At 58.5% G+C, this 10961-nt stretch overlaps 1 protein-coding gene and 1 long non-coding RNA gene across 6 annotated transcripts; one reads left to right on the top strand and one right to left on the bottom strand.

The window, feature by feature from the left end:
* The first annotated feature begins 307 nt into the window (after positions 1-307).
* On the top strand, positions 308-10051 carry TRIM46 (tripartite motif containing 46). 5 transcript variants are annotated; one of them, XM_005610052.4, is made up of 10 exons: positions 308-1118; positions 1883-2144; positions 2379-2722; positions 3359-3502; positions 3613-3708; positions 4403-4656; positions 4925-5046; positions 6067-6369; positions 7229-7526; positions 8879-10051. In XM_005610052.4, exons 1-10 carry the CDS (start codon positions 876-878, stop codon positions 9270-9272), a joined length of 2460 nt encoding a protein of 819 aa, XP_005610109.2. In that variant the 5' UTR covers positions 308-875; the 3' UTR covers positions 9273-10051. The 5 variants fall into 5 exon arrangements, with proteins under 5 accessions (XP_005610109.2, XP_070123150.1, XP_001498418.1 ...); XM_001498368.6 differs by having other exon boundaries at positions 355-531; XM_023641047.2 differs by lacking the exon at positions 308-1118 and adding an exon at positions 1210-1406.
* On the bottom strand, positions 4137-10946 carry LOC138924080 (uncharacterized). Its single transcript, XR_011438693.1, has 3 exons — positions 10751-10946; positions 4931-5039; positions 4137-4364 (listed from the first exon to the last, which is right to left on the bottom strand). It is a non-coding gene; the product is annotated as an uncharacterized lncRNA (long non-coding RNA).
* Positions 10947-10961: the final 15 nt, after the last annotated feature.

Below are 10961 nucleotides of genomic sequence, written 5' to 3'. Positions count from 1 at the left end.
CATAGCCTCTAGCCCACCACTGTCTTCTTTGCCATTTATGTCATCTCTAATGCCTGTTCCTCAGTCCTCCCTCTCCCATGATCATTGCCTCGACATCTCCCCGAGACTCTTGGCCAAACGAAAATTTAGTCCTCGCATCCTGGAGCCTATCTTTCTCTGAAACTATCTTCCCGCTTTATATTAGTAAAATTAGGGGCCAATGAAGAATGTGAACATAAGAAGTGGCTCTCCCCTCAAATACCATTCCATGTTACCCAACCCCCAGACTGCCTTCTGAGAACCACGTGGGGAGAACTATTTCCCACCTCCCACCCCGACCGGCGCTGTTCGAGGCTGGTCCCTGGAGCATGCGCAGTGACATCTCACCCCCACCCCTCCCCACACCCCCATCGGGCTCCTGCATTAAGCCCCGGGTTCGCAGCCGCAGCCGAGATCAGGCACCCGGGGGCGGGCGGGCATGGTAGGGCCATGGCTGAGGGTGAGGATATGCAGACCTTCACTTCCATCATGGATGCACTGGTCCGCATCAGTGTGAGTTAAGGTGGGGTCGAGGGGAACGGGAGCGGGAGTATAGGGGTCCGGGCAGGCCCAGACCTTGAACAGGTGGGGATCTGGCAAGATGCTGGGATGTAGACAGGGGGCTAGTGATAGCAGAAAGGACTGGGAGGGTCGGGATGCAGGTATGAGAGGGTAATCCCTGAGGCAGCCCGGAGGTGAGTGCCGTGAAGGCGTCCATCTGCTGGGGCATGAGGAACAAGGAGCTGCCCGGACGCAGCGGGTGGGCTGGGGCTGCAAGGCAATGGGGCTATGCTATGAGGAGGGGGCGTGTGTGAGCTTGGAAAATTTCCAAGAAAACCGAGGACAGGTGGGAGGCGATGAAGGAGTCGCCCCAGGGTGCAGTTCCCAATTTGGACCCCTCCGTGAGACCCCACCCCACCGCACCCCCACTCAGGGCTGCCTCCGAGCCTGTGGTTGTCATGGAAACCCGTGCCCGGCTCTCCCAGGGGCGGTGCCAACCCTGCTCCCCCCCACCACTTCCTTCCCCCTCCCTCCCTGTCCCTCCCTCCTTTGTGTCAGCTGCGCCCCTGACCGGGATGGCTGCGAAGAGAGGGACCAAGGTGAGGTGTGGGGGTGGGGCATAGCCTGAGGACCCCCGCCACCAAAAAAGGGAGGGGTACTTCCGGTGGGGAGGGGGAGAGTAGGCGGGGCGCTTGTTTCTCCCTTGATGGGGGAGGGGGTTGCGGCTAGCCAGGTTTCACCAGGGAAGGGAGCCGGATTGCCGGCTGGTAGGGGGCAAGGGGAATGGGCTAGTATCGGACGACAGGAGGAGATGGATGGAGAAGTGAAGATGGGGGATGGAGGCTGGGGCGGCCGCAGGCCAGAGCCGCGGCAGGAGGACGGATGGGGTGAGCAGGAGGATGGAGAGCGAGCGGCGCCTGGCTATAGGGAGGAGTCACGCGGAGGGGGGCTGCAGAGGAGGACGTGGGGGTCCGCACCGAGCTGCAGAATGGGCGGTGTCCATGAGAGAAGTGCCAGGGGCAGGCTGCCCGGAGATTGGGGGATGGGGGCAATGGCCAGGTGAGAAGGACTGCAGGCCCTGCTGGGGCAGTGGGGGTGAAAGGGGTGGGGCTTGAGGCTGGGGGAGGCACAGCTCCAACCACCCCTCCTCCATAGACCTTTAGTTCTGCAGAAGGGAAACAGGCAAGAGACAGAGAGCTGAGAAGGTCTGTGAAACAGGCTGAGGCTGGTGTTGGGGAAAAGCCATAGATAGCTTGTCTTTCCCCATTCTGAGACCCCTTGGGTCTCTTAAGGGCAACTGAGGGGCCTGTTGAGATGTGCCCAGGTGTCCAAGCTCTGACCCAACCTCCTGATCCCTCCACAGACGAGCATGAAGAACATGGAGAAGGAACTGCTGTGCCCAGTGTGTCAAGAGATGTACAAGCAGCCACTAGTGCTGCCCTGTACCCACAACGTGTGCCAGGCCTGTGCCCGGGAGGTGCTGGGCCAGCAGGGCTACGTAGGCCATGGTGGGGACCCCAGCTCCGAGCCCACCTCTCCTGCCTCCACCCCTTCCACCCGAAGTCCTCGCCTCTCCCGAAGAACCCTCCCCAAGCCAGATCGTTTGGACCGGCTGCTTAAGTCAGGTGGGACTGGGCCCTGTGGGGTGGGGGTGAGGAGGCTGGGATGTCCATTAGGAAGATGGAAGAGGTCCATCACTGGTCAGGGGCATCTGTCTTTCAGGGGCTGGAGATACTGCTCATCCAGGCTCTAGTGAGAGAAGAGCTCTGGCACAATAAAAATTAATTTTTAATTGAACCGATTTCCCCCACCCCAGACAGCTCTAATTTTCAGCTCTCTACCTCCTGGCCCATCCACAGGCTTTGGGACATACCCCGGGCGGAAGCGAGGTGCTTTGCACCCCCAGGTAATCATGTTCCCGTGCCCAGCCTGCCAGGGCGATGTGGAGCTTGGGGAGCGGGGCCTGGCAGGGCTGTTCCGGAATCTGACCCTGGAGCGAGTGGTGGAGAGGTACCGCCAGAGTGTGAGTGTGGGTGGTGCCATCCTGTGCCAACTGTGCAAGCCCCCGCCACTAGAAGCCACCAAGGGCTGCACCGAGTGCCGGGCCACCTTCTGCAATGAGTGCTTCAAGCTTTTCCACCCCTGGGGCACCCAGAAGGCCCAGCATGAGCCCACCCTGCCTACTCTCTCATTCCGCCCCAAGGTGAGCCAGCCCTTGCAGAACCTGGGAAGGGAGGGGCACAGTAGCGCTGGGTGGGTGGGACTGCCTGGCATTGTGGGCTTCCAAAAGGAGATGGGCAGGGGTGCAGGCACTGGACAAATCTTTGAACACCTTTGAGCCTCCATCTCATCTGTTGAATGAGGATGATAACATCTGCCCTGCAATATCCATACCCGCAGGGTGGTTGAGAGATCACCTGAGATAATGTTTGTGAAAGTTATCTGTATACTAAAAAAGTCTGTATGCATTCATGCATTGAATTGAACAAATATTTATCAAGCACCTATGTGCCTGGTGCTATTTTAGGTGTTGGGGATATGGCAGTAAACAAGGTGGGCAAGGTTAATTATTAGCCACGAGGCTAAGATTGATTATGATCCTTGTTATTGTTGTTACCACACATCTTGAGGTGGATGATGGGAGGAGCAAGGCCTGGAGAGTGCAGGAAAGGCTCTCTTTGATGCCAGTGTGTACCACCAGGTGGCACTGTATGACCAGCTGAACTCCCCTCCTCCCCCATCAAGCCAGGGGAGGGAGAGGACCAAACTGCTCCAGTGGTAGGTCAGCACCTTTACACCCAGCATTGGCTGACTATGTCATTGCTCCTTCTGTCCCGAGGGCCTGATGTGTCCAGACCACAAGGAAGAGGTGACCCACTACTGTAAGACGTGCCAACGGCTGGTATGCCAACTCTGCCGAGTGCGGCGCACTCACAGCGGGCACAAGATCACACCAGTACTCAGCGCCTACCAGGCCCTCAAGGTGAGAACCCCGCCTCACTCAGCCCCAGTGCTAACCCACACTTGCACCTGCTCTTGACTGCTGGCTTCTGCCGAGCCAGGCGTGATGCTCACCTCTTTCTTCCCCCTCAGGACAAGCTGACAAAGAGCCTGACATACATCCTGGGAAACCAGGACACAGTACAGACCCAGATCTGTGAGCTGGAGGAGACTGTGAGGCACACCGAGGTGAGGGAGGGCATGGAGGTGGGCCCTGGGCCCTGCCTGGGAGTGAAAGCAGGAAGAGGGTGTGGATGGGCATGGCCCAGTCACCTGGTTGCAAGCTCAGGAAGCCCGTGTGGGGCCCATGGATATGTTGAGGTTCTGGTTAAACCAGGTTGGCAGGAACATCAGTGCCCCAGGCCAGGCTGTACCTGGGGCTGCAGTGGAGACACCGTGGCTATGCCCAGGACAGGAAGAGCTTGAAAAGCCCCAGGGACATAGCTTAGATGCTCTCAGGCTCAGCTGCCTGCTGAGGATGGCACACATTCCTGGAGCTAGGGTGAGGTGGTGGCTCTGACACCTTCTGCCAGATTGCTTGAATCAGCTGACTTGGGGGTGGGCAATAAGGATGGCATCAACGCTGGTGGACATTAGTGCAATCCAAGTGGACATTATTGCAGTCATGGCCTCTTTTATTTGGGGGAGTCCTTAAGGGGTCAGGATTGTGGGGTGGGCATCCAGGAAGGTTGGCACAAATGGTCAGGAGTTGAGCCCATCTGGGTGTACAGGTGCTTTTGGAGCCATGAACCTGGCCTTATTGGAACAGGTGGGTAGGATTTCCCCAGATCCTTTGTGATCGTAGCCCATGGTGCGGTGCCCCAGGAGGCTGGCGCAAGTGCTGCCTTCAAAAAGAAGATAGTAAGTGTTGTTCTCTGGGCAGGTGAGTGGTCAGCAGGCCAAGGAGGAGGTGTCCCAGCTGGTACGGGGGCTGGGGGCTGTGCTGGAGGAGAAGCGGGCATCACTGCTTCAGGCCATTGAGGAATGCCAGCAGGAGCGGCTGGCCCGTCTCAGCGCCCAGATCCAGGAGCACCGGAGCCTGCTAGATGGCTCAGGTCTGGTGGGCTACGCCCAGGAGGTTCTTAAGGAAACAGACCAGCCTTGCTTTGTGCAAGCAGCCAAGCAGCTGCACAACAGGTACTCAGGGGCATGGCGTAGGGGCACGGGCTCCTAGGGCCAGGGGTATCATGGGTTTAGCCAAGGTCCAAGACAATGTCTAGAGTACTGCCTGATGGAGAGCTGGCCCTGAGGATTTTCACTAGGCCAAAGTCATACCCCGCTTTCCTAAAGGATAAGGAAGAGACCCAAAGCAGATGCCAAGCCTCTAGGGGCAGGCAAGGCAGAATCAAGGGGAAAGGTGGCTGCCCAGATGGCAGAGCCTGACCCTTGGCTGCCCACATCCCAGGATTACCCGAGCTACGGAGGCCCTCCAGATGTTCCGACCAGCTGCTAGCTCTTCCTTCCGCCATTGCCAGCTGGACGTGGGGCGTGAGATGAAGCTGCTGACAGAGCTTAACTTCCTGCGAGGTAAGGAGATGGCCAGGCCCCATGCCCAATTAGAGCTTTCCTCCCTTCTTCCTCAGCAGCGGGCCCGGGGGGCAGTGCCCACCGGGGACCTCCCTGGCCTCCTGCCCAGCCTGGCCAGCCACCCCTCCCACCTAGCCCACCCGGCCACACCGTCCCATCGCGCTCAGCGCTGCTTCTCCCTCTCTTTGTTTGTAGGCCGTGGCCACCGCGGACTCTGCTCCGGAGCACCCCAGGCAAGTCAGCGGCCCTGCCCCGGGGGACCTGCCCCCCGCCGGGCCCCCTGCCCCAACCCTCCCTGCCGCTCCCACGCAGCTCAGCCACCCACTCATTGCCTCCTTCTCTGTCCTGCCCTGTCCAGACGCTCGGTCCTCCCCCGACCAGTGCCCTCCGTCTCTCTTCTACCTTCCTTAGATGCTTGCCTAATCCTTGCCCCTTTGACCTTTTGTCCCTGTGACCCTTGCCCTCTGGACTTCCTTTTCTTCCCCTTGCCTTTCGACCCCTGCTCTCAAGCTTTTGCTTGCCCTCTTTTGTCCCTCATTTTCTGTCTTACTGACTCTCATACCTATCTCCCTCCCGCTCTGTCCCCTCCTTCCTGTTCAGTGCCCTCTTGCCTGGGTTCCAGTGGCCTTTGCCTGCCTTTCCCTGGGGCTCCTCTTTATCCATAGAATAAAAAGGGTCAGAGAAAGAAGGGTCCCCGTCCTGTCTGATACCCTCGTTTGACAGAGGAGGAAACTGAGGTCCAGAAGGGGAAAGTGACTGACCCAAGGCCAGCGTGAGAGAGTGGCAGACCGGGACTAGCACGCAGGCCTCCTGCCTCCCGCCCAGTGCGCTCCTGCCTCTCTCCTTCTCCCCTGGGCTCTGCCCTGTCTGTCCCTGCCCAGCGCCCAGATAGGTCTTTTTCCCACTTCCCTCTCACCCACACTCACCCCCCCGGCTCCCGCTGCTTTCCCTTCTCCTGCCTGCCCTCCATGCCAGGCCAGCGGCCAGGCCCTGACTGATCCCCACTGTCTCTTCCAACAGTGCCCGAGGCTCCTGTCATTGATACCCAGCGCACCTTTGCCTACGACCAGATCTTCCTGTGCTGGCGGCTGCCCCCACACTCACCACCTGCCTGGCACTACACCATTGAGTTCCGGCGCACGGATGTGCCTGCCCAGCCGGGCCCCACCCGCTGGCAGCGGCGGGAGGAGGTGAGGGGCACCAGTGCCCTGCTCGAGAACCCTGACACTGGCTCTGTGTACGTGCTGCGTGTCCGTGGCTGCAACAAGGCCGGCTACGGCGAGTACAGTGAAGATGTGCACCTGCACACGCCCCCAGCACCTGGTGAGTGGGCAGGTGGGTGGGCACAGTGTGGCATGCCAAGCGCACAGCGTATGCTGGGAGCCAGGCACTAACAGCTGGTGCTGGGTGGACTGGAGAGACAGTATAACACAATGGGTTATGCTCACTAGCTCTGGGGCTAGACTGCCCGGGTTCAATCCCAGCTCTGCCTCTTGCCAACTGGGTGGCTTTGGGCAAGTTATTCACCCTCTCGGATCTTCAAGTTCCCCTTCTGTAGGGATAATAACAACACTTACCTCATAGGGTTGCTGTGAGAGTTGACACAGCAGCACTTGATAAGTGAGATGATACATGTAATGTCTTAACAGAGTTTCTGGCTCCTAGTAAGGGCTCAATAAATGTTACTAAAGTGACTCTCCAGAAAATAGTGTGGGGCATAACAGAGGAGGATGACCACCCCAGTAGGGGGCAGAAGAGTTAGGGGTTGGGTGTAAGTACCAGGTGTGAGCACCAGAGTGTGGGCTGGAAGGTGTAGGTAGATGGTGGTGGGAATGTCACCAGGTGGAACAGAATAGTGAGGACTGTCCACGGGGCCAGCATGGGAAAGGGGTTGGAGGAAGCACTATGAGTCAAGTGGGTCTGGGAGACCAGTTTCTGTGCCCACCAGTCATCACTGCAGTTCTTCCTGGGGTCGTCTGCCCATCTGGGATGCCCCTTCTGTTTTCCCTATGCCCCCATTCCAGTTCTCCAGGCCCTGTTCCCCAGAGCCCCCTGCCCAGCCCTTGGCAACGTGTTCCATGTTCTGAAATCTCCTAGTGTCTTGTGCTAACACCTCACAGTCGCCAGTGCCAGTGTTTGCCCCTGAAGTCCTTCCTTCTGTCTCAACCCTCCCCAACTCCAGTGCTGCACTTCTTCCTCGATGGCCGCTGGGGTACAAGCCGAGAGCGGCTGGCCATCAGCAAGGACCAGCGAGCAGTGCGGAGTGTTCCAGGGCTGCCCCTGCTGCTGGCTGCTGAGCGGCTGCTGACTGGCTGCCACCTGAGCGTGGATGTGGTCCTGGGCGATGTGGCTGTGACCCAGGGCCGCAGCTACTGGGCCTGCGCCGTGGACCCAGCCTCCTACTTGGTCAAGGTGGGCGTTGGGCTGGAGAGCAAGCTTCAGGAAAGCTTCCAGGGCGCCCCTGATGTGATCAGCCCCAGGTCAGGCCTCTCTGGAAGGGAAGGGGTGTGGGGACCCTGGGTGGGGGAGCTGGGAACAGGGTGGAGGTAGCAAAGAGAGCACAGACTTGCTGGGGGGGAGCTTGGGAGGAGATTGGGAGGAAGCAGTAGGAGCATGGGGGCCGGCTGGAGGGGCTTGGGGCCAGGGGAAATGTGGGCTCAGCGAACGGGCTTTGAGGATTGATTTTCAGAGTGAGTGGCTGGGGAAAGGGATAATAGAAGAGGGAGCCATCTCCACTTCCTTCCATCTGTCACTCAATACACCATCTCTCCAAGCCTCTGTGTCCTTTCTCCCTAATATCCCATTTCCAACATCCTTCCTCCACAAAACCTTTTCTCTCCAAACCTCCTTCACCCACATCTTTTCTGAACATCCTAATATTCTTCCCTTAAACTTTGCATCTCCATACCTTTTTATCCCCAGCATCCTATTTAACACCCTCCCACATATGCTTTTCTCCCTGAACCCCTTCTCCCCAGCACTCTACCCCCCAACACCTCATTTCTTCAAAATGCTTTCTCTCCAACACCAATTCTTCCTAAACCCTATCTTCCCCAAGCCTGCATCCCTCTAACATCCTTCATCAATGACACCCATCCCCCTCATCTCTCTCCCAACATTCACCTTCCCAACATCCTTTCTCTGCTCTTCCCCTCTCCCCAGCCCCTCAGTCACCAACCCCTCTTTCTTCCAGCATTCCCTAACCCTCAAAACCCTCTCCTGGCGTGATATCTCCAATACCACTTTTCTCACCACCTTCCCATCTCGCTAAGAGCTGCGTTTTTCCCTTTTTTTTTTTTTTTGGAGGAAGATTAGCCCTGAGCTAACTACTGCCAATCTTCCTCTTTTTGCTGAGGAAGAATGGCCCTGAGCTAACATCCATGTCCATCTTCCTCTATTTTATACGTGGGACACCTACCACAGCATGGCTTTTTGCCAAGTGGTGCCATGTCCGCACTGGGGATTAGAACCCACAAACCCTGGGCCACCAAGAAGCGGAACATGCAAACTTAACTGCTGCACCACCGGGTCAGCCCCTAAGCGCTGCTTTTCTTGAATCTGCTTTATCAATACCTTGTCTTTCTTCCCCTCCCCACACCTCTCTTGCCAATATGCTTTCCTCTCAATTCCCCTTTCCCACAAAACCAAACCCCCAACCCTATATTCTAACCTTTGTCTCTTCAACGTGTTTTCTCCTTAATACCCACATCAATCCTTTCAACCACTTGCTCCCCAATACTCCATCCTTCCAACATCTCAGCCCTCTGGTACCCCACCCCCCACTCCCTTACTCACCCGTCAACTTCCTTCTACCCAATGCCCGCTCCTGCAGGTATGACCCGGACAGCGGACATGATAGCGGTGCTGAGGATGCCACAGTGGAGGCGTTGCCACCCTTCGCTTTCCTAACCATTGGCATGGGCAAGATCCTGCTGGGGTCCGGGGCCAACTCAAATGCAGGGCTGACAGGGAGGGATGGCCCTTCAGCGAGCTGCACAGTGCCCTTGCCGCCCCGCCTGGGCATCTGCCTGGACTACGAGCGGGGCCGGGTTTCCTTCCTAGACGCCGTGTCCTTCCGCGGGCTCCTGGAGTGCCCCCTGGACTGCTCCGGGCCTGTGTGCCCTGCCTTTTGCTTCATTGGGGGTGGGGCAGTACAGCTACAAGAGCCTGTGGGCACTAAGCCTGAGAGGAAGGTCACCATTGGGGGCTTTGCCAAGCTGGACTGACCCTTTCAGGCCTCTCCTGGACCCTGGGTTCCCAAGCCTCCTAGAGCCGGGTTATTCCTCCGGCAGCTTCTCCCCCAAACTCTTCCTACCATGTGGTCCTGTCCCTTACCCTATGTCTGTGTCTTCCCAGGGCCTTCTCTTGACCAAGGGACTCTCCTCTGCTCACCTCTCTGGATGTCCCCCATTCTCTCCATTGCCTGTTAATCCAGGCTCCCACCCTCACCAGGTCTCTGCCCCATGCCCTGCCCTTGGCATCTTACCCAGGTCATGGAGAGAGCCCCTTCCCCATCACTGTCCTGTGCTCCTCCCCAGGCTGTTTGGGAGGGAAGGCACCTGGAACACTGGGCATGATCCCCAGCTCTACCCTCTGCCCTGCCAAGCTCCCTGCCCCAATGATGCTGAACTACAGCCTTGGGGCGGGCAGCCTCTTTGGCCAGACACTGCCCAGGCACTTCCTGGTGAGGGGAAGGGGACCCTATCATCCTGCTTTATTTATTTGGGTCCCCATACCCCTCAGCCGCATGCCTCTTATGTCCCCCTTCTCTCTTTTGCATGCTTTACCTGCCCCACACCCATGCACCCATGCCAACGTGCCAAGTCTCCCTTGGGACCCCAGCTGAGGTTGCGTGTCCCCGGTGGGTTGGGCCAGGCAAGGCCTCTGGTGCCAGCAGCTGCCCCCCTGTGGTGGGCACTGCTAGGCCTGTGCCAAGCAACAGCTATTACTTTCATGGTTTATAAACAATAAACTGTGATGGCAGGCACATCTCTGCCTTCCCTGAGCCTGACCATTCCTCTCAGTTTCTGTGATGGACGTGGCAGGTGGGAGGGATTCAGGGTCCTCTGCTATTGCTCAGAACAGGAGTGCCCGATGCATCTGCTGCCACAAGGAAGTCAGTCCCCAAGCCAGACGTTCCGGAGTCTCCTGCCACATCTGTAACCGGCCTAGACCCGACCATGGCCGCCAGGGGGCGCATCCCTCTGGTGGTTACTGGCGCCAGCCCCTAGACGGGGCAACCTGCCGGCGACGCCCAGGTCCCAGGGGAATGTGGTTGAGGGAGCGGGCACCGTGCCTGGACCCAAAGGGGTCAGGGAACCAGAACCACTTCCCCATTCCAGGGTGCGGGGAAGCAGACCCCAGAGCCAACGGACGGGGGGCAGCCGGCGGCCAGGGAGGGGGCCGGGCCTGGCGCCAGTTCCCGGATCTGACACGGCACTTATCCCTGCCGTGTTGACTCTACGGCTGTTATCGCTGCTTGAGGACTTGCCTCACACCCGGAAAGCTAAGAATAGAGCTGCCTGGGGCACCATGCCAAGGGGAGAGGAGGGGCGGGCCGCCACCAGCCCCCAGCCAGAGTGAAACCCAGGCCCCCAGGCCCAAGGAGAGGGGAGAGCTGCAAGAGCCGGGCAGGTGCGCAGGTGGAGTCGAGTCACGGTGGCCTGTGACCTGCAGAGCCGGCCTAGGTTTGGTTTCCTCCTACCTCCTGTGCAGCCATCGACGGGAGAGAGGTGACTCAAGTTCTTCCGCCAGCCACTCCTGCGCCCCAAGTCATCTCTCCACGCCTCCTGCTTCTCAAATGAACTCTGCTCCTCCTCGCTTTCTTTCCTCCCTGTCTCACCCCCAAAGGCCCCTTCCAGACTCCCTCACACACACATGCTGACTGCTCCTCTGTCTCTGAGTCACAGATGAAG

The sequence above is a fragment of the Equus caballus genome, chromosome 5 (genome assembly GCF_041296265.1).
Source record: "Equus caballus isolate H_3958 breed thoroughbred chromosome 5, TB-T2T, whole genome shotgun sequence".
NCBI classification, from domain to species: Eukaryota; Metazoa; Chordata; class Mammalia; order Perissodactyla; family Equidae; genus Equus; species Equus caballus.
This window is presented reverse-complemented; position numbering and strand designations above follow the sequence as displayed.

Bases quoted from the DNA above. Each gene is read 5' to 3' on its own strand.
- TRIM46 (XM_005610052.4), top strand. From the start codon at position 876: ATGAAGGAGTCGCCCCAGGGTGCAGTTCCCAATTTGGACCCCTCCGTG. The intron at 6,370-7,228 runs GTGAGTGGGCAG...CCCCAACTCCAG, and splicing joins GCACACGCCCCCAGCACCTG to TGCTGCACTTCTTCCTCGAT. The intron at 7,527-8,878 runs GTCAGGCCTCTC...CCGCTCCTGCAG, and splicing joins CCTGATGTGATCAGCCCCAG to GTATGACCCGGACAGCGGAC.